The 20,418-nt window shown below is 48.7% G+C and overlaps 5 protein-coding genes across 5 annotated transcripts; 2 read left to right on the top strand and 3 right to left on the bottom strand.

Moving 5' to 3' along the window:
- Positions 1-1,940: 1,940 nt before the first annotated feature.
- BCR38DRAFT_335096 (uncharacterized protein) lies at positions 1,941-3,221 on the top strand (the record flags this gene model as incomplete). The annotated part of the gene is made up of 2 exons (XM_040855368.1): positions 1,941-2,231; positions 2,292-3,221. 2 exons carry the CDS (start codon positions 1,941-1,943, stop codon positions 3,219-3,221), a joined length of 1,221 nt encoding a protein of 406 aa, XP_040718864.1.
- Positions 3,222-3,267: 46 nt separating this feature from the next.
- Positions 3,268-4,600, bottom strand: BCR38DRAFT_134644 (putative pectin methylesterase). Its single transcript, XM_040853572.1, has 4 exons — positions 4,341-4,600; positions 3,934-4,283; positions 3,789-3,882; positions 3,268-3,736 (listed from the first exon to the last, which is right to left on the bottom strand). The coding sequence occupies exons 1-4, from the start codon at positions 4,449-4,451 to the stop codon at positions 3,314-3,316; spliced, it is 978 nt and encodes a 325-aa protein (XP_040718865.1). The 5' UTR covers positions 4,452-4,600; the 3' UTR covers positions 3,268-3,313.
- Positions 4,601-5,920: 1,320 nt separating this feature from the next.
- Positions 5,921-7,916, bottom strand: BCR38DRAFT_455511 (4-coumarate-CoA ligase 2; the record flags this gene model as incomplete). The annotated part of the gene is made up of 7 exons (XM_040861796.1): positions 5,921-6,167; positions 6,228-6,331; positions 6,385-6,517; positions 6,586-6,812; positions 6,865-6,997; positions 7,050-7,542; positions 7,601-7,916. The coding sequence occupies 7 exons, from the start codon at positions 7,914-7,916 to the stop codon at positions 5,921-5,923; spliced, it is 1,653 nt and encodes a 550-aa protein (XP_040718866.1).
- Positions 7,917-9,540: 1,624 nt separating this feature from the next.
- Positions 9,541-12,763, top strand: BCR38DRAFT_363107 (fungal-specific transcription factor domain-containing protein). The gene is made up of 4 exons (XM_040857200.1): positions 9,541-10,650; positions 10,712-10,916; positions 10,972-11,099; positions 11,169-12,763. The coding sequence occupies exons 1-4, from the start codon at positions 9,787-9,789 to the stop codon at positions 12,642-12,644; spliced, it is 2,673 nt and encodes an 890-aa protein (XP_040718867.1). The 5' UTR covers positions 9,541-9,786; the 3' UTR covers positions 12,645-12,763.
- A 5,265-nt stretch (positions 12,764-18,028) lies between these two features.
- BCR38DRAFT_386239 (Six-hairpin glycosidase-like protein) lies at positions 18,029-19,730 on the bottom strand. The gene is made up of 2 exons (XM_040857486.1): positions 19,490-19,730; positions 18,029-19,434 (listed from the first exon to the last, which is right to left on the bottom strand). Exons 1-2 carry the CDS (start codon positions 19,589-19,591, stop codon positions 18,154-18,156), a joined length of 1,383 nt encoding a protein of 460 aa, XP_040718868.1. The 5' UTR covers positions 19,592-19,730; the 3' UTR covers positions 18,029-18,153.
- Positions 19,731-20,418: the final 688 nt, after the last annotated feature.

Below are 20,418 nucleotides of genomic sequence, written 5' to 3' on the forward strand. Positions count from 1 at the left end.
TGCTGTTCATCGAGCTACGCCATGCTCGTTCGATTGTCGTTGCGCTGATAGGGGCCGAGGCAATGAGGCTGGCGAAAAAGAGAACCAAAAGTGCTGGGAAAAATAGAATGCTCATTGTGAGGAACGACTTACTTACCGGTTTTTGGTGGGGAGTTGAGCTTGAATCTCAGGTTGTTTTAAACTGGAAGAGCTTATGGGTATTTGGGATCTGTGTTACTTGGAAAGGTAGGGACTGCATGAGTCAAGTATATAGCCGACATTAAACAAATCAGTTTCAGCATCCCCCAATGCTGCAGTAATGAGACCATGCCAGATGGCTTTGTTCTCAAGATTCGAGCAAACAACGAGCCCTTGTCTATAAAATAGCGGTGACGGGAACAAAAGCACATTGTTATTTGTTTCAGCAGCCTCACTTCTCACACGAATGAGTACAGCGGATGCCCCTGAGGCAATCAGAATGTGCTAGATCAAACAAGTACAGTCCTATTGCTCTGTTGGACTGGAAGATGAAGTTGGGAAGCTTCGAATCGTATCACATAAATCAAGTCCACCATCCATGTCTTGTTGCGACTGACGAATTCCGTACCTATATCATTGTGAGCAGATGGCTTCGTTTCGAGTTGACAAGGAAGGTCAAGGAGAATCCAGACAAGGGACCTCAAGCACCTGATTCAACGACAGAGACATGCCGAAACGAGGCAATGCTGTGTCGTATGCGGAGCTTGCTCCTTGGGTCACCCGATCTCCCATAAGTAGTCACTCTGAAGCGACTAGGAAAATCGACTGCATCTGCATATCATCTCTCTAACTCTCAATATGGCACCAGCATGTCACTGTAACGATTATTGACTTTCCATGCGTGTATTAACGCATTTGACAATTGACCGAAATATCGACACCGCGACGCACATGCGAGCCAGAATTGATGCGACACAGGTGTTTATGTCTAACTTTTCGGTTGTGTTTCTGCTCGTTTTGGTACAATTCGTCATCCTATTATACCTGCTTTACGACTGGCAGCGCCAGCGTGCCGAGGCAGACCGTCATATGGTGGATTTGGAGAGAAGTAGGCTTCTTTTTGAGAGAAAATAGGTATAGTATAGTGCTAGTCGATGGGTATCTAGAGAGACTGATCTTACGTTTTTCGGTGCCTTCATACGAAGACAAGTTGTGGCTGCACCTGCGCCAGAGGCAAGTGTCACTTGTACAAATACGGGTGCTAGACTACATCGAGTATCGGAGCATAGCGGTCCTCGAATTTTCTGTGCCTTCAAGATGATGACAATTACGAAAAGCCAAGGCTGCACCTCCACAGTCGGTCAGAAGTATTCGTTCGAATATACCAAGGCATAAGAGTCCGCGTCAAGTTTACGAACGGACTCTTGGTGTCAGGGCAGTGGCCCGTGTGCCTGCCTGTATATCTAGGCCAAACACTTCGGCTAACTAGGTAGCTCTCTATACACACATATCACACAACACTTGATAACAGAGATGTTGAAACACTGGCAGTTATTAAAATCTCGGGATGATCACCCGGTAGGCACACTTACAGGAATATTCAGGGCTTCAAAGTCTTAAATTGTGAAGTTGGCGTTACGATGTCTCATACGATATCGAGTTTGAAAGAGTTAATGTGAATTTTCACACTCAGATACTACTAAGTACATCGCCGAACAAAAAATAAGCAGCCACCACTTCAGGGCTGCCAATCAATCTTCAGGTCTGGTGGTTAAGCCGATCTACTCCAACTCCACAAAGGTGTGAGGGGGCTGGCGGCACTCTATACAAACAAGGGATCCACTCGAGATGGCGTGATCATCGAGTGCCACAAACAGTTTTTGAGCTGCATGTGGCCCTCGAATCGTTCCTGGCCAAACATTTAATTTTATCAACAAGGAAAGTATTTGCCCTGGATTTGCAAGCATATTTATACTGCCACAATGGCGCCAGGACTTGTCGAGCCCTCGTTGGCCACGGAACTGGGATCTCTCAAGACTGCGTTCCCCGATGGTCTCAAGACATCTGGACAGCACCCGCCAGTCTACTCCATCGTTCGACCGTACGAGTCTTTTCCTAGGGAGATCACAGGTCCGACTGTGTGGAAGGCCGAAGAATTTGTCAATGACGCAGAGAAATGGACCCATACCTTCACCGCGGACGAGATTGCCGAAGTCAGCGCTACTGCTGAGGCTTTCATCGAGACAGGAAGACCGTTGACAGGAATTGCGAAAGTATGAAACCCGCATGTTGACTCAAGATTTTAATGGCCAGTAGCTTACTCAGGTCTATAGGACCACTTCCCGCTCCCCAACCTCTCGGCGCGTTTGGAGGTGCTGCGCAAGGACCTCGTCGACGGTAAGGGATTCTTTCTCTTTAAAGGCCTCCCGGTCCAGAAATGGGGTCTGCATAAATCCGCGGTAGCCTACATGGGCCTTGGAACTTATCTAGGTTACTTTCTGAGCCAGAACGGCCGCGGCCATGTCTTAGGCCATGTTAAGGATCTGGGTGAGGACCCGAGGAGGACCGACAAAGTGCGCATCTACCGCACCAATGAAAGACAATACTTCCATACCGACGCCGGAGACCTAGTAGGCTTGCTTTGCATAGCCAAGTCTCTCGAGGGTGGCGAATCTGATATCGTCAGTCAGCACCACGTTTGGAACACGCTGCAGCAGAGGCATCCGGATGTGGCACGCACCCTTGCAAGTCCCATCTGGTACTTTGACCGCAAGGGCGAAGTATCCCAGGGCGAGGAGCCTTATTACCGGGGCAGTGTCATCTATCTCGAGAACGACACTCTGACCTCTTCGCCCCGCGTATATGGCCGTATCGATCCGAATAATGTCACCTCGCTGGCTAGGTTCAACTCAGGACCGGATGCGCGGATCCCTCCCCTAAGCGAGGAGCAGAAAAGGGCCATTGAAGTATTGGAAACGACTTGTAAAGAGCTTTCGCTGCATATGATCTTGGACCCGGGCGATATCCAACTGTTGAGCAACACGCATGTTTTTCATGCAAGGACGGCCTATAAGGACTACCCGCCCGGTTCAGTGGATAAGGCGGGGCGGCCTAGGTTACGGAGGCATCTGATGAGACTCTGGCTTGGGGTACCCCTGAGCGAGGGGGGCTGGAAGGTGCCCTACGCCGATGTTGAGCACAAAAGGAGAGGGGGGATCCAAGTAGATGACACGCCGCCTGTCTGTCCATTGGATGCTGAGTAGATATACTTCAGTTGCAATATGGCATATATGAAATTTACACACGACTAAGGTCTTCTGGCTTTCTGCAGGACAAAAATCCGCTTGAAGAGCATCTACAAGTATGACGTATCGACCCAATCCTCATAGTCGCTGCCCAGAATGGTGTCAATAGTGATTGGTGCACTCAACTTGGTCGAAAAGCTCGCCCTGGTACCACTGGCCCCAGTGCCAGTATTTCCATATTCCTGGAACGTCACGTCGTCAGTGTTGGGATCACTGCTGCTCCAAACCGACCACCCTGCGCTGTTGATGATACTCGACAGACTGCAATCCTGGAAACAAACCCTGGCATACTCACTCCAGGGCCGTCCTAGGTAGACGGTCCCGGCAGTAAGAGTTGCGCCCGAGGTGGCCCCGATAGTGCTGTCGTTGATGACATAGTAGCTGACGTCCGTCGACGAAGACCGTCCATTGGCCGTGATGTCCCCAGCTGCTGTGGCTGCGATAGTGCTGCCGGTGATCCAGGCGCGGGCATGCTGTTTATTTTAGGCTATAGATGTTGATTGTTCAGATGGTTCCGGAGCTTACCTGGCCGAAGATAAAGTCCGTCGCGCCTTGGATGTAACATCTGGCGTAGATTTGGTTTCCTGTCTCGGCCAGCAGCGTGTCCTGGTACCCGTACCTGCAATGAGTTAGGGAAAATACTCGACTAAGTAATGAGAGTATGTCTTACAGTCCGACCCCATAATAGCCCTGTTTGGTGTTATAGGCCGATAAAGCAATAGCCTGAGACCCTTCGCCGTACGTGTTCTTGATATTGATGTTGTAGACAGCCACGTTCTCCGAGAGGTTGATCAACGCAGCCGTGTGCTCATCGTCGGTCGCACCGCTGGCAATACTCAAGTCAAATTGCAAATTGACAACGTTCTCGGCATACGATGATGTATCTGTCGTATAGCCGTAGATGCTGAGGGACCCATCAAGTGCTGGGACGGTCACTTGTTCGGTGTAGGTTCCTGAGTAGATGAAGATGTTGTGGGCCGAGGTGCTGCTGGTGGAGATGGAACTGATAGCCTTCTGTATCTACGCAAATATTAGGAACCAGTCGAATTTCTTGAAGAGGTGGTTATGTGGACTTGCAGTGGCGTAATCACAGCCAGAAGAGCACACCGTGATGCTTCCACTGGGAGGCGTGGTACGCGATATTGCCAACACAGTGGTTACCAATACACTGAAAGAAAGGTACTTCATCTTGAAGTGAGTATAGATCAGCTGCTACTGAAAGAAAGGGGTATGCATGATGCTGTGGATACTCTCCAGGGAATCTTGGCAGGCGATCAATGGCATCTTATAGTTGAAGGCAGCATCGTCGACATGATATTGATCACCACCATGCAAAGTGATCTAGTAATTATTCGACTAGGATGACATTCCCCAACATCAATGGTGGATGCCACGTGCCCTGCTCAGAGATCAAATTCGCGGCTCATCCGTAGGTGGAAATGACCTGTCAGTAATTACAATTCCCCGCAGTTCCTCTATCATCATCAGGGGCCCTAAATTGAAGGTGCAATTAATTCCACCAAACAATGCCGGTTTCTTCGCACCGGTAAAATATTCCAAGGGGATGGTCCAAGATTCCGTCCAATAACGGGCTTGGCGCGGCCGGGAAATATGGAAACCTCGCCGGCTGTCCGGCATATTCACCCATCGGGCAATCGCTGTTTGGGAACCCGACTGGAACAGTTCCACTGAAAGGTACCTCCCTTATAATGCCCTGCCTATTATATGCTGCTGTAGGCCTAGAAAGTGCTTAGTAAGCCACAGCTCGGACAGGGAGCAGGGTTCTCTCTTGATGTGACAACTAATATCAATCTCGACCCCTTCTACTAGGTAGCTTAGAACCCTGAAGATGTCTTCAGGATATACGAAAAGAGGACATAGATAGTGGGATATAGCAGAATGATACTGTTCATCAAAATTTAGTTAGAAAACCAAAATTAATTCTGATTTCAAAGGATCCTAAGTGTACAATTCCCAGGGGAAGCTCTAGTAAACCGTGAGGCGTGTTAGGTGTGATTTACTCACCCAGTTGTTGGGGTTTATGAGGTTATTGGAGGGCATTGTTGGATATACCGACTGTAGATATTGTTTAGGATTTGCACATGTTGATAGGAGCTGTGTTAAGCGATGTGATAACGCCGGGACGAGTCAGAATTTATGTTTCAGAGAATAATAGTAGCAAGCATATGTTTTTGATAATAGGTCTTATGGAACTTCCAGGACATGTTTTGTCCGGGAAATGCCAGGCATTGTGCAAGATGAAGCCCGATGACCTTGAAAAGAATGGATCAAGAGGATTCTCTCGGCCCGAAGTGATGGAATTGTGGTTACTTCATTCGTCCTGAAAGACTTCTAACGAGGGCATTATAATGCTATATCATGGAGATGATTTCCTCGCTAGTATAGACTTGAGTGATATGTAGCCCCATCATCTACTTTCATCATTGTATCTCTTCCAGGCACAGTTAGCCTGGGCTTGTATAATCCCGGCGTGAGTAAAAAACCTCACCAAACTTTAATACCTAATTACATTCTTATTATTCATAAACAAGGTAGTTAAAAGATATAACTTTTCCCAAAAAGGAGTTGCCTTCGCAGTCATATTGGGATGTCCTTCTGAAGCAAAAATAATAAAGAATCCTTTACATTGTATCAAATTATAACTTGGCGTTCACATCTCCTTCCGTCGCAGCCGCGTCCTTTCTGGCCCATTCGCGCAGTATCTTCCTCTGAATCTTCCCGCTTGCAAGCTTAGGTACCTCGTCGACGAACTGAACACCACCAGTCAGCAGCTTATGCTTGGCCACCCTGGGCTTTATCCACTCCTGTATTCCTTCTGGAGTGACCTTCGATTTGGAAGCCTCGCGGATCACAACATACGCTCGTGGGAATTCCTCTCCCCTTCTACGGTGAGTATTAGTATTGCCAGGGAAGTGTGAGAAAGCCAAGTACAGAGAGACATACACGCTGATACCAACAACTGCTGCGTCGGCAACATGCTTGTTCTCCAACAGAACCCCTTCCAGCTCTGCGGGCGCGACTTGAAACGCATTGACTTTGATCATCTCCTGTAGATGTTAGTATTATACCGTGTAAACATGTGCCAGAATGATCATGCTACCTTTTTTCTGTCCACAATCCAGAAGTAGCCATTATCGTTGATGGCAATGTCTCCCGTCTTGAGCCAGCCATCTTTGTCAATAGTCTCCCTTGTGGCCTGCTCGTTTCTCCAATATCCCATACAATGTTGGGACCTCTGATGATACTGTGGCGGTGGAGGTCAGCGATTACTATAGAATGATGAGATGAGAGTTTTCCATACATCTCGCCCGGTTGACCAATGGGTACCTCTTTCCCGCCGTCATCGACCAACTTGCATTCACAATTAGGATCGAGCTGGCCTACACTGCTCGTGTTGTTCATAATACCCCCAGGAACGTGCATGGCCCCGCATGTAACCTCGGTTTGTCCCCAACCTTGATTTATCTGCATATTGTACTGCTTCTGGACCTCGTTTTGGAGCTGGCGAGAGAGTGGCGCGGCACCGCACTGAAACATAGTTATAATGGGCTCAGTGAATTTAGAGATAACTGCTACCTACAATACAATCCCTCAGGCTGGACAAATCGTAACGGGCTGGCTCGGGTCTCTTAGCGAGCATGATGAGAATAGGGGGCACGACGGTAAGACTGGTGATGCGGTATTTTTCAATGTTAAACAATAACTCCTCGAATCTGAGATTAACCAGTAAGTATATGCGCGTCTTGGGTATAGCAAGAGACGCACCGAAACTCTGTCATGATATAGACGGGCACTCGGAGCTTCATGGCCAGAAGTATGGTGTAGAGCTGTCCATAAGCATGATACAAGGGCAAGAACCCGATCCATCGCTCTTGCGGTCTCGCTTCAAATGGGTAGGGCTTCTCGGCATATCTCATGAATGTGACCTGCTCTACATTCGCGATGAGATTGTAATGGGACACGCAAACCCCCTTGGGTAGGCCTGTCGTGCCTGAGCTGTAGTTGATGGTTGCTATGGTTTTCTTTGACTCGGAGGGACTTAGATCTGGTAACCGAAAGGCTTCTCCTTCGGATTCAGAGCCTATGAAAGCGCGCCAGTCATCTATACCATTTTGGGTAGGATTAGGCACGTCCGAGAACTGGAAGATTCGCGATCGCGGAAATCCCGCCTCAGCGGCTGCGGTGAGGCATACCTTGATATGCTGAGGATGGGCCAGGATGACTTTTGCCATCGTATTTGTGATTTGATGCACGAGTTCTGGGAGTTGTAAGTCAAGTAATGATGACCTCTCGATGGGGTAGACGCCGAAACTCACCTGGAATCGTGAAAGTAGGGTTGGCGCCCGAGAAGATGTAACCAGCTCCCACAATGCCAAGGTAGGCTACCGGGACAAAGATATGATTTGGCGTGTAAATCATGACTACGTTCCCATTTTTGAGCCCAAGTTGCTTCAAGCCAAAAGCCAGGCGCCGAACCCATTGCAACGCAGTCTTGGGCGAGAGATTGACTTTTTCATCTTTACTGTCGAACCAGATCGGCTCTTCATATGGCTCTTCTCCGTATGGGAACAGATAGGACAAGATGTTAGTCTCGGGAATATCGAGCGGTGGATACGTTGATGAGAAAGGCATGGCGACAGGTTGGGCGCAATTAACAGTGGTTTGACCTCTAACATTCAACATGAACGATGGAAATATCTGTTAACCTAGCATCGAAGCGGATGACAAAAATAACGGCATAACCAACGGTGGAATGATACGGGATAGCATGGCCCGATGTTTCAGTGTCACTCTAGTACAATGGAATATCCGGTTACCCATATTATCCCGCCCTTTGCTATGAAGTAAGGCGTCCGTTTTGTCATTCGCTTGCGCTGAGCAACTATGGAGTTCAACCCTGGCTGATTTCGGACAGCTGTCCGGGCATTTTGGCCCCTACTGACCTGCAAGCATCCTAATTGGGGGGCCCATTTTGATCAAGATTGCCGTGCCTCTTAACCCAGTCTGTCACTCTGTCGTAGAGGCTTTATTTGACCCTTGAATAAACAATCCATGCGTCCAAGTTCTAGTGTTAGAGCCCTTGACAGCTACGCATCATCGAAATCGTGGCCCCTCATTTGTATGCAAGTGCGAATGTGCCCCGGCTTGTCAAACCAGCTTTGAGCTTATAAATGGCTTTTGGCAATGCGTAGGAAAACCAATGAGAGAGGAGTTTACTGCTGTACAGCTGCACGTGGAGCACACATATCCTGGAATGCCCACTTACTCGCTGGCAACCTTGGAAGTACATGGCCTACGACTAGACTTCAACACGTCCGTACTACAAATACTCGACAGCAATCCAAATCAATCTACCCCCTTCCTGCAGTAAACTCTCTTAAAAGAAAAAAAAGGAGAAACGGCGCCCATCATAGAGTAGCCATAAGTTCAGACTTGCGTTGGTAACGAATAGAAATGAAGACTTGCCATGCCAGCGTGAAAAAAACCGGGGAAATTCTCGGGAATATGATAGGGCGATGCAGTTATATAACACGGAGAGAACCCCGCATGCCAACCACGCCAAATTACCGCCGAAAAGTGGGAATCTCCTCTCTGCTATTGGTCCCCAGAAACTTGGAGCTGCGAAGAGGACCGATGTACTTACTTAGGCAAACTGGGCAACCATTCCTCCTGCTCAACGCTGTGACGAGGACCTTCTAATTCCGCTAGGCCGAGGTGGTTTTGCGGGGTCCCCACGTTCATCAGGCAGCCCGCAGCGAGACTAGAACAAGGGATTCAATCAGTTCATGGTTATGGAAAGAAAGGCAGGGAAGCGGCTTAAGAACTCGGCGTCACCAGTGAACAATGGCTCGGTAGGGCAATCCTTGTGAGCACAACACCTCCAGAGGTGATTGTTCAACGGGCACTCTGATTTTGAAGGGAATTCGTAATCGAAATTAATGACCGAAATCACAAGTCTGCTTTTCTGCAGTCTGGATTCCCCAGACTGTCTCCAATATAAAGATCCATGACAAACGTAAGAACATTGGCTGAGAAACAGGGACCCAGGACTACTCCACGATTTGCCCGTCATCTCACTGTCTAGCAGTGGGGCGGCTGCCCCATGTCTATGAACGACTCCAGCAATAACCGTTAGTGCCTCGCTATTCTCCACTTCCCTTGGTCCTTGGCTGTCAACGACCCATCGTGAGCATCAATATTGCACGGTACTTGCATAAAACCCGGGAACAGAGTGGGGACCGTCGTCCATTGCCTCCTGGGGGCGTGTTGACCGATAACCATCATCTTCCCCGTCCTAGCTGGAGGGGATGGCATTGACACTGAAAATGTTGTTAAATAGGATGGGGGTTAAGCCGCACAGCCCATTAAATGTTGACTTGTCGTGTTCAATCAAACAGACTGCACACAGCGCTTCACTCCCCAACCGGCTCCGGTAACTGACATTCCAAGAGATTCGGCATACTCGAGGAAAGCATCCGCATCGTACCCTGTTTCGAACGAAATGTCGAATCAGGAAAATGCGTCTGCTCGGTCAAAAGCTTCCGAACAGAACAACAAATTGCGCATCCGTCGTCGGGCTTCCGTCGCCTGTGTTTCATGTCGTGATAGGCGCACGCGCTGTGTCGTTCCCAAAGGACAGAAAGAATGCACCCAGTGCAAGAAGACAGGGGCAGAATGTGTCATCAGGAATGACGATGAGCGACGACGGCCGATATCCAAGGCCTACATGTTGTCACTACTAGATCGGACTAGCATGCTTGAGGGTATGTTGATAGAGCACGGCGTGGACGTACCTCCCGTGGCACATCCACCAAAGATACGTCAAGATGTAAAGCGAGAGGGCGACCTGCAGTGTGGAATGGAGAGTACGTCACCCACACTTGCCGTCCAGAAGGCAGGCACACGGCTTGCCTGTCAAGTGCCATCTCCCCCAGAATCAGCCACCGAAGATTTTCCCCCGGCCCATGAAGTGGAATCGCTACGGTTGTCGAGGAAGAACTTATCTATGGAAAAGCTTGATCAATCTCAGCAAGGTACTGTGTGCCACTTATGGTCTGCATCAGGAAGTATGCGAAACGACCATATTTCTGGCCAACTGCGCTTCTTCGGACCCACGGCGAATCTCCATGTATATTCCGGATCCTCAGTCAATTCCGAAGCTCCAGAGCCCCCAGACCAGGTACACCGGGCAGAGCGCATCATCAGGTCTCTGACTGCGGCGACCTATGAATACCTGATGAACTTGTTTTGGGAGCACTACAACCAAGTCCTACTCTTGTTTGACCGAGACACCTTTGAGGCCGCGCGGGAGTCGCATAATCCCAAGTTCTACTCGTCATTCTTGCACATGACTATCCTTGCAATGGTAAGTAGGCCCAGCTTAGCGCCCCCCTACGAGACCGTGTCTGATTGACGATTTCGCATAGGCTTATAGGTTCGCTGATAAGGATCGTGAAGACATGATTGACATCGGTCTTGGTAGCCGAGAGAGCATCCTGCATAGAGAAGCCAAGTTTATGCTGGATACCGAGTTTGAAAGACCCGGCGGCATTCCCAGTGTCCAAGCCCTTCTTATTCTAAGTGATCTTGAGTGTGGGTTCGGAAGGGAAAGTACTGGGTGGATGTACTCTGGTGAGTTATCTGGGATTACCCGGACGCGAGAGGGTCTGACTGAGTGACGACCCAGGCATGGCAAACCGACTATCCTTCGACATTGGATTGCACCACAACTGGAATAACAGTGGAGTTACGGAGGTTGAGGTTCAAATACGACGTATGGTGATGCGGGCTTGTGTTTTATTAGACAGGTACTGGGTGAGTAGCGAGTTTCCTCCAAAATGTAACTAATTTAGTGGTCGGCTATCGCTGACAAATAAATCAAAGGCTCTGTTTCTCGGGCGTCCAACCAGCATCAAAACTCATGGCGTCAGCTCGAACATTCTCTCACCACAACCCTCATACACGTCATCAGCCAATGTGGTTAACTCGCAAGCCCATCAGTCACAACTGTTCAAGAGGCCACTGGCAGTGGAAATAAACGACCAACTTCTGGAGCTCATGGAACTCGCTGGCCGCATCGCTGACATTCAAAACCACAAGAATCTCAACAGCTCTAGCAGCCAGTCCCATTTCGTTGCCGAGAATGAGGCTAAGGATGCTACATATTCACAACTCGCTGATCTCGACAGGGAATTTCAAAATTGGTACCACCGATTGCCCGAGCATCTCGCTTGGAAGCCCTTGAATACAAAGGGGGCGCCGTCCAGCTTCTTTCTTTTGCACCAACAGTTTCATGTTGTCATGATCCTGTTGCACCGGTCCTGGGTCAAATACACATCGATCACTGGCGATGGGTTGAATGCGAACTCCCACACAAGTTCTCAAAACTTCACCCGTTCTCCTGAGCCCAAATTCCAACATCAAACGTCCACTAGAGTGCATACACTGGGAACTGGAGATACAATTGCTATCGGTCATGACTTCTGCACGAAGCTATCTCGCCGCATCTGCACCCAACAAGCAATACAAGTGTCAAACATTTTCTGTCAACACAGAAAACAATTTAATGGCAAGAAGATGTTCACTACTGGGGTTCAACATGCTGGGACTGCTGCAGCTGCGCTCATGGCTGCACTTACCCACCCAGATGATGAATTCGACTCGCGCAGTGTTCTGGGCCACCTCGAGGCAATTACCCAGGCCATTGAAGAGATGGCAGAGACATACGATCCGGCCGCACAGATGTATTCTCTGCTCAAGACTTCAACGATGGAACTTGGACAGCGTCTGACTATTCCCCGCGCGCAATTATCACCTTTCGGCCCATCACAAATACGGCATCCGGTATCTGGAGTGCAACCATCTGGGGTGCCAACATCTGCAAAATGCCGTGCCGTCAATGAGGTATCGACACCCGTCAACCTCGGTCTATCTCATCCGTCTTCTATGGATACGGATCCGATGACAAATCCATCCCCAGCCTCTGTTTGGGTCCTAACTGGAACAAATCAACGAAATGAACCAAATGCTCCCCATGATTTTGGATTTGAGATATCCGACTGGATTTCCGGGCCCGCTGATCTAAATGCCAGCATAGGAATTTGTGACGACACAGACAGTAAACCAGAAGAATTTAGAAAGAGCCCAAATACGGTGGTTGGTGTCCATAGTTTCAGCATTGGCAACAACGAGCCAATATGCAAGACTGAACGGATGGACTGGAGGGGCAGCGATGTCAATCACTTTGATTCTGTCAGTCTGGAGACCTTGGTGTCAAGTGTGGAAAAGGTAGCAGGAGCCAAGAAGGACAGCGCCATTGTAGCCCCCCGAAACCGCGAGTTGGATTTCTTGAGTCTCTGAAGAGGGCTTTGGATACGAAATTAAGCTTGAGTGATCATAATGTGTATCACGGTTGTACTACGTGTTTCTTGCACCCGACTCCTTTTCATGATGCAGTCTCAATAGAACGTCAAGCTGACCATGTTTGACATTTATCGTTTCTTGACTACATTGCAGAACCCCATCAGCCTAATAGAAAGCCACCCAGTAGAATGGCTCGCCCTCGGCACAGTCCACACCGTCTTTCACACATCGATCAACTTCGGCCGCCGCATCCCCCTCGCCGTTTAACAGATCCAGCTAATTAATCTTCACCCCATCCTTCTCCAACAACAAGGCTATCACAATGACCATCGAAGATTTACTGACCGTCCTACTCGCTATCGAAGTCCTCCCCAAAATGACTTTGACCGCCGGTTTGTCGGTTAAAGTCCAAGGCCGGAGGTTGATGCCGGCGAAATCCCTTCTTGCCCTCGGTATACAGGACTTCATCCGCTGTAGTCTTGGCTTCGTAGTACTTCTCCAGGCGTGAGACCAAGAAAGAGACCATGAGGAACTTTGATGGTGGCAGTGGCCACGGACGCGCGGATGAAGTAGGTCGCAGCGTCGCGATCAGTTGCGAAGGTCTGTAGAGCGCGCTAAAATGATTGGGATCTCGTGAAATTAGTGTAAACTGGCCTGATTCAGCCAATATTGGTGTACATACCCGCTCTGGGAGCCCCTTTCTTCCAGCTCCGGCGCTCCAGATGACGTAGTTTGGCTTGAATTCGTTGAGGATGCTCTTAGCCTGTGCCTTGCTTTTATACCGAAAGCACGACTGATTTATTAATGTCGGGTGCTGCAGTGGGCGATTACAAACACCTTGTGTCCCACCTACGTCATAAGCGTATGACTTGTGCTATCGCGGACGCTTAGAGGTTTTATAATATTGCGTGAAAGCAAGAAGCTGCACTCAATTCAAACAACCAACCTGAATTCTCGTGTGCTGGGGGTTGATGACGCAAGATGTAGCTGGAGATCTAGCGCAGGCTGAGAGGAGGTTACTGCCGATAGGAAAGCAGATAATATCATGTTCGATATCTATGATGTTTCTCTATGTGATGATGAGAACCGAGCCGTCAAGGCGGCATTGGGAAATGGGAATATCTATAAAGAGCTATAGGTACTGAGTAGCTGGGTAGGCATCATGAGCTTGAGGCGTTGTAGCTAAAGAACCGATAAGACATTTTGAGGTGGGAACGCCCTGAAAAGAACGAATTACGAACTTTTCACCTCACAACTCATCGGTTTCGGATTAGTCTAAATGGCGCGACAGGTTCGACGATACAGCATGTGCCTGTATTTTTCTTCTCAATTTGAAGCGCCAGAAAGAACGTCTTCACGTACGCACAAGTCGAGCCCCAGGGTAGCTCTAGTGCAATAGCGGGGTAAGTTGCCCCGCCGAGCTAACTTGTACTTCAGTACTTCGTAACTTTTCACAATATACGTTATGTCATAGTTTTGGGGTTGCAGCGAGTTACCAATGAGAATGGTTAGATAACCTACTGGCACTTGATATAATATCGTGATGAATTTGGAAAAAAAGAGGAAAGAAATTGGATCCACGAATATTGCTGGCGAATGGGCTAGAGTAGTCGTCGGCCCCGCGCAAGGAGCTGGCAAGGGACGGAGGATCTTGCATACAAATGTATGCAGGCATCCCTCACCTAGCAAAAGCAAGGGCACATGACTTTAAGATGAAGTTATACTGCGACTTCGCGTTTCGATTTTGTTTGTTGGAGTATATGCCGAACCCAACGCAGATCAGTGGCGCGAGTTAGAATATCACCAACTGAGATGAGCACTCCTGAGTATCTATTGATCTCTTTGAATTTGAAGCTATACACATCTAGAACCAAGTTGTTCGTTGGCCTGGAGCCTGAAGATATCTCTCAATCTACGTAAGTACTCAAGCTTGTAGGCAATAGACAAGCTGCTCTTGCGGACCATCGGCGTACTGGCGAGTTCCCGCCGTTAATGATCAACCAGCCTCGAACAGTGATGGTGCCACTTCTGAAAGGCACCACTTTAATCAACGGTAATGTTTCAGGTGATTCAGATCCTACAATACAGATAAGAGATCATGCTGTCGAACAACATGCTGGTTCAGCAATTGGACATTCTACAGCTCTTCCTTTGCCAAATATGGCATACAGCGACAAGTCCTTGTCAATGTGAGTTCTCAGACCTTAACAACTTGGACAGGTCTCTCAAGGAGCAGTTTCCTTCTGTAGAGGTGTAACTCTCAGCATAAATGTCCAAAATTCCGCTGAAGCCGTCGTATTTGGCCAAGGTCGACTTGACATTGAGGTAAATAACGCAGGCATCGCCTGTTCAAGCACCAAAACTCTCCAAGTTGAAGAGGATGGGTGGATCAAGTTATTTGATGTTGACTTGCACGGGGTACGGAGATGTCAAAAGGAGGAGCTTGCCGTTATGATGAAACAGGAAGACCTCGGCCTCAGGGAAGGGAGAGGTAAGATCATCAATGTCGCGTATATGTATGAACTCATTATATCAAGGACTACTTATCTTAGCCAAACTGCGTATGCTACTGCGAAAAATGGGAAGTATGGGCCCCACTTATCGTAAAGGGGCTATGCTGATGCGGACGAAAAGGGGTGCTAGGTCTTACAAAAGGGTGTTTTTTGGGTGGGGAAAGGGTTTCGGCCATGTGGTGTGGACGATTGCTGATTAAACGGCGACAAAAAAAGGCGGACAGCTCCCTGGTCTACAGGACACTTGGCTGGTTAGGTATCGCTTGTACACTTTGTACATGCCTGGGGGAGGAGGGTTATCGAGTTTGGAGTGAATCTGTAGCCAGGAGCTATTGGACGATTTCACTGCGAATATGAATGCATCTGTCACCACACTGACTCCCTCACTCAGGTGGACGCATGTGCAAGTATCCGTAGAGAATTTAAAACAACTTGGGAGGTTGTGATATAAATTTGTTAACATCCTATCGGGCTAGTTAGATACTCAACCCTCGCAAGCGGGAGAAGTGACATTCGTCAAAACGCATAATGCTTTTACTACCAATGAGATTTTTTGGATTACTCGCCGAGCCACTGTTTGTAACAAGCACATATATATGACGTTTGGGCGCACGTCCAGCAAGAACAGTCAATATATCAAGGTGCTTTCTGACGAGTGGTTAGTTTCCTAGCCTGTAAGACCGACACTAGCTTTTCTGTACTTGCATTCAGACCTACGTGGATTCAAATAACAGAGATGGAAATTATCGTACCAAGCCAGATAGAAGCCTGTGCAGACTTTGTGCTGTAGTCGTAAGCATATCTGCACTATATCTAAATCATGTGCAGGTGATCTTAGTCCCGCCCGGGACTTGGTATAGACTATTTTGGGAGTCACTATGGACAACTAGCTGATCATACAAGAAAGTTAGAATGAGAATAACGTCACCCACAGGTCATTGCCCCACACGGGTCTTTGCCCAACTTTTCAAGAAATCTTGACTTTCCATCTTTACTTATACAATTCTTCCCTTCCACAACATGGCACGCAAATCTAGTGAAGCTAATCTTCAATTAGCCATCCAAACTAAACGACGCGATCCTCACCTAAGTTGGAACAAGCTTGGTAAAATCTTCAAAGTCGACCATAAGACATTGAAGCGCCGTTACGAAGGCGTACAACCATTACATATTACTAACATGTCCAAACGGAAAATGACCGAAACCGAAGAGAATGCGATTACCCGACGCGTAATTGAGCTAGATTCGCGAACTTTTCCTCCCCGGCTTCGATACGTTGAAGAAATGGCGAATATCCTCCGACGCGACCACGACGCGTCACCCGTCGGCAAGAACTGGGCCTCGAGCTTCGTACGGCGACAACCAGACCTCCGGACGCGTTTAAATCGTCGAATCGATTACCAGCGGGCATTCTGCGAAGATCCTGTCGCGTATCGCGGTTATTTTAAGCGTGTTGCGGACACAATAGCGAAGCACGGCATCCAGCCGGAGGATATCTACAACTTTGACGAGACGGGCTTTTTAATGGGCATGATCTCAACCGGCATGGTCGTTACGAGTACCGAAAGACGTGGAAGGCCTAGGCAAGCCCAGCAAGGCAATAGGGAATGGGTTACTGTCATTCAGGCGGCCAATTCCCAAGGCTGGGCGGTGCCGCCGTACATCATCTTCGCGGCCAAAGTTCACCTCGCTTCGTGGTATCGCGACACCACATTACCGGGTAATTGGGTCGTTGATCTATCCCACAACGGATGGAAAACGAATAATATTGGTCTCAGCTGGGCAGCTCACTTCGATCTGCACACACGCGATCGTACGAAGGGTGTCAAACGCCTCCTGATCCTTGACGGTCACGAAAGCCATCACTTGATGGATTTCGAACAATACTGCAAGGACCATGGCATCATTACCCTTCCTATGCCTGCCCATTCGTCCCATAAGCTCCAGCCTCTCGACTTGGGCCTTTTAGTGTTTTGAAACGGGCGTACGGTGTGTTTGTTGAGGGTTTGATGCGACGGCATCATACCCACGTTGCGAAGGAGGATTTCCTTGCCGGTTTTTTGGAGGGGTTTGGCGCTGCTTTTACTGAACAAAACATCAGATCTGGTTTCGAAGCAGCTGTAATTGTCCCTTTTGACCCCGACAGGGTTATATCTGCCCTGGATGTCGCAGAAGTCGCGCGTACACCCTCTGCCGACCCAGAACTCCTACCCCCTATTTGGACTTCTAAGACACCTACTACCACCCTTGAAGCCGAATCGCAGTCAACGTTGATTAAGAATAGCGTTCAGAGGCATCAAGACAGCTCTCCGACGCATATTATTCATTCAATTGACTCGATTGCAAAGGCTACGCATGCAATGATGCAAGAGAATGTTATCTTGCGTCGCGAGAACGAAGAGCTTCGTGAGACTAACCATGTGCTAAGCAAACGTCGCAGAACCAAAAACAAGCAAATACAGTATGGTGGGCCACTTAATATAGAAGATGCACAATTTATACGGGCTATTAGGGGTGATATGGGTTTGGAAAGTGAGGAAGAGGGTGAAAGTAGTCGTCCTACAAGGAGGAGGGCAACGGGTGCTAGGCGCTGTGGCATTTGTGGAGGAACTGGACATAATGCGCGAACTTTTCAGGCAGATGTAGAAACAGATAATGAAAAGAATTCTGATTAATTTCTTGGATGAATACGGGTTGTTGTTGATCTATCTAAGATTAAAGGTTGGGAGGTCGTGAAACGTTGGGCAAAGACCCGTGTGGGGCATTGACCTGTGGGTGACGTTAAGCGTAATTATATATTAAAGACCGTAAGAAGTGTATGATTGTCCACTGGACAGTTCGCCCACGAGTTCCAAATGCGTTCAACGTCCTGCTGTTGTATAACCCATGATATTTCATTCCCAATTTAATTGTATCCACTCCGCTTGAAAATTAGGCAGCTAACATCGTCTACCATTGGACTTTTTCCCATGTAGGTCTGTGTCGCGTGGAAACTATAGAAGACCCATCTTCAGGAGCCTGTTCCCGTACTCTATCAAATAGTAGTCACCATAAACCAGGCCATGATCCCAATATCTCATATGATCCTTCGAGTTGTGATTTGCTGTGGCGTTCTTCAAAATAGCCTCGAAATTCTCCCCTGCATCAGCATCCTTGGCAGATAGTTCACCCGCATCCGTCACTAATACCGCCTTCTCAGGGGCAAGCGAGAAAGCTAAAGTGTCTCGGACAATCGTCAGCGATGCATTTAAGTACCGCTGGCTCCGCTGTCCCTCGCTTCGACCTGCCAGCCCCTGAGCCAAGATGAGCATTCCATTCGCAGCAGCTAGGCCGGCCGAAGAGTCGCGCAAGGGGTTGTCCTCGTCGATGGGGGCATCAAAGTCCCACAGGGGGACGTAACGCCCCTTTGTACCTTTGCCTTCAGGTACTGGGACCTCGACGCATCCCGGGGATGTCTTGAGGCGAAGGAGAAAGTACTCGGCCAGTCCGCAAGCCGCATCGAGAAACTCGTCATCTTGAGTCCACAGGAAAGACTGCGCATAGCCCAATATACCCCAGGCTTGGCCACGGGCCCAGGTTGATGTTTCTGAGTACCCCTGCGCAGTTCGTCGCTCTTTGATCTCCCCAGTGGCTGCAGAGAAGTTCAATACGTGAGTAGTACTGTACAGTGGGCCAAAATAGTTCAGGCTCCAGGATGAAGTCTCGGGGCGAAGATGACTCCTTATCAATGTCTTTGCATGGATAGTTGCTGCGTCCGCAAGATGCGACTTTCCTGTATGGGCGGCCGCATAGTATAGCAGGTCCAGATTACACATGGAATCGATGATTACCAAGAAATCCTCTTCTAGGTCAGTGATGTTGACTCCCTCCTGGGTGAGCACGTCCCATGACCTGATGGCGCCAACTTTGTCGTTCCACCGGGTGTAGAGATTGTCGGCAGCAGTGATGATCGAGTCCAGTGCCCTCTGATCATGGTAAACCTCCCATAGCACTCGCATGGATGGTTGCACCATAAATGACATATCGTGTGTGTCGGTACGAAGAGCCATGCCGTGAATGGGCTCGGACCATACCTGTCCTAAGCTCTCCAGCTTTTCACGGATAAGTTTTGCATTTCCACCTGTTTTGCGCGGAAATTTCACCGCACGCTCTAGCAGAGAGTAGATGCAGCCAGGGAAAAAGCCGCAGGTCCAGAAATCCGCTTCGCGAAGGATGTATTTGCCCTTTTCTGTGCCAGTCTGGGGTACATACTCGGGATAAACTATGGGAGGGTTCTAGAGCCATTATTAGCACTACCTCTACGTCCTGATGAATCTCTGTTGAACCCACGTTCTTTTCCAGAGCGGTTGTGGCAGTACGCAATATTTTTGCAACAATGTTCTCGGCGTATAGTTCTTGGAGAGCATCTTGCGCTACTTCTTTCTGGGCCATTTTTGCTTGTAATAAACTAGTCGCTATACTTGTTAATAAGGAACAAGATGGGGTGAAGGCGACGATTTCTATTGCATGAACTCCAAACACTGTGGAACACTACCACGATGAGGTAATATATTACCGAGGAATTCGAAATCGTGACGAGTTCCGGAGAGGAACTATCGCCAACCACGTGGCAGAACATCCCGCTAGTCATCAGCAACCAGTGGAAAGGGACTCCGGGATAAATACAACGCCGGCCGCGGCCTTCTTGACCGAGTACTCCACAACATACATCAAGTCAAGCTAGAAGGGGCATAGGTTCAGCAACCTATGTCGCAACCAGTTTTCTCTCTCACTTTGCATTAAGCTTATATTGCGTTATTACAATTCGATGGTGAAAGTGATACTTGGTGTCTTGAAGAATATCGGGTCCCTCGCAGTGCCCCTTTAGGTCTATATAGAAGTGTACGCCTCATTGGTTCTCCCTGGTACACTTTCCGCCTCCTCAATTCAATAAAGCCGCGCTGATTCCCCCGATCTCATGGAGAAAATGGAGGTTGGGGTAGCTAAACATAACGAAGATCTAACTCCCAGAGCGGGGAGTACTGAGGGGAAGGAACAGAGCGGAGCCGGCGTTCGGGACTAAGTCAATGACGACCCGAGGCGGACCAAAACCACGCCGCTTTCTGCAGACATATAAGGCCCATGTGGAATTCACATCTAATGCTCGGAATGGATAGATGAAACAGCAATAAATTAGTCTAGTCACCCTGCTGGATAAAAAGAAAGCCATCTTCTCACGACCAACGTAAACCGTGGGGAGAACACAAAGGACAGGTTAT

The sequence above is a fragment of the Pseudomassariella vexata genome (genome assembly GCF_002105095.1).
Source record: "Pseudomassariella vexata strain CBS 129021 chromosome Unknown BCR38scaffold_3, whole genome shotgun sequence".
Taxonomy (NCBI): Eukaryota; Fungi; Ascomycota; class Sordariomycetes; order Amphisphaeriales; family Pseudomassariaceae; genus Pseudomassariella; species Pseudomassariella vexata.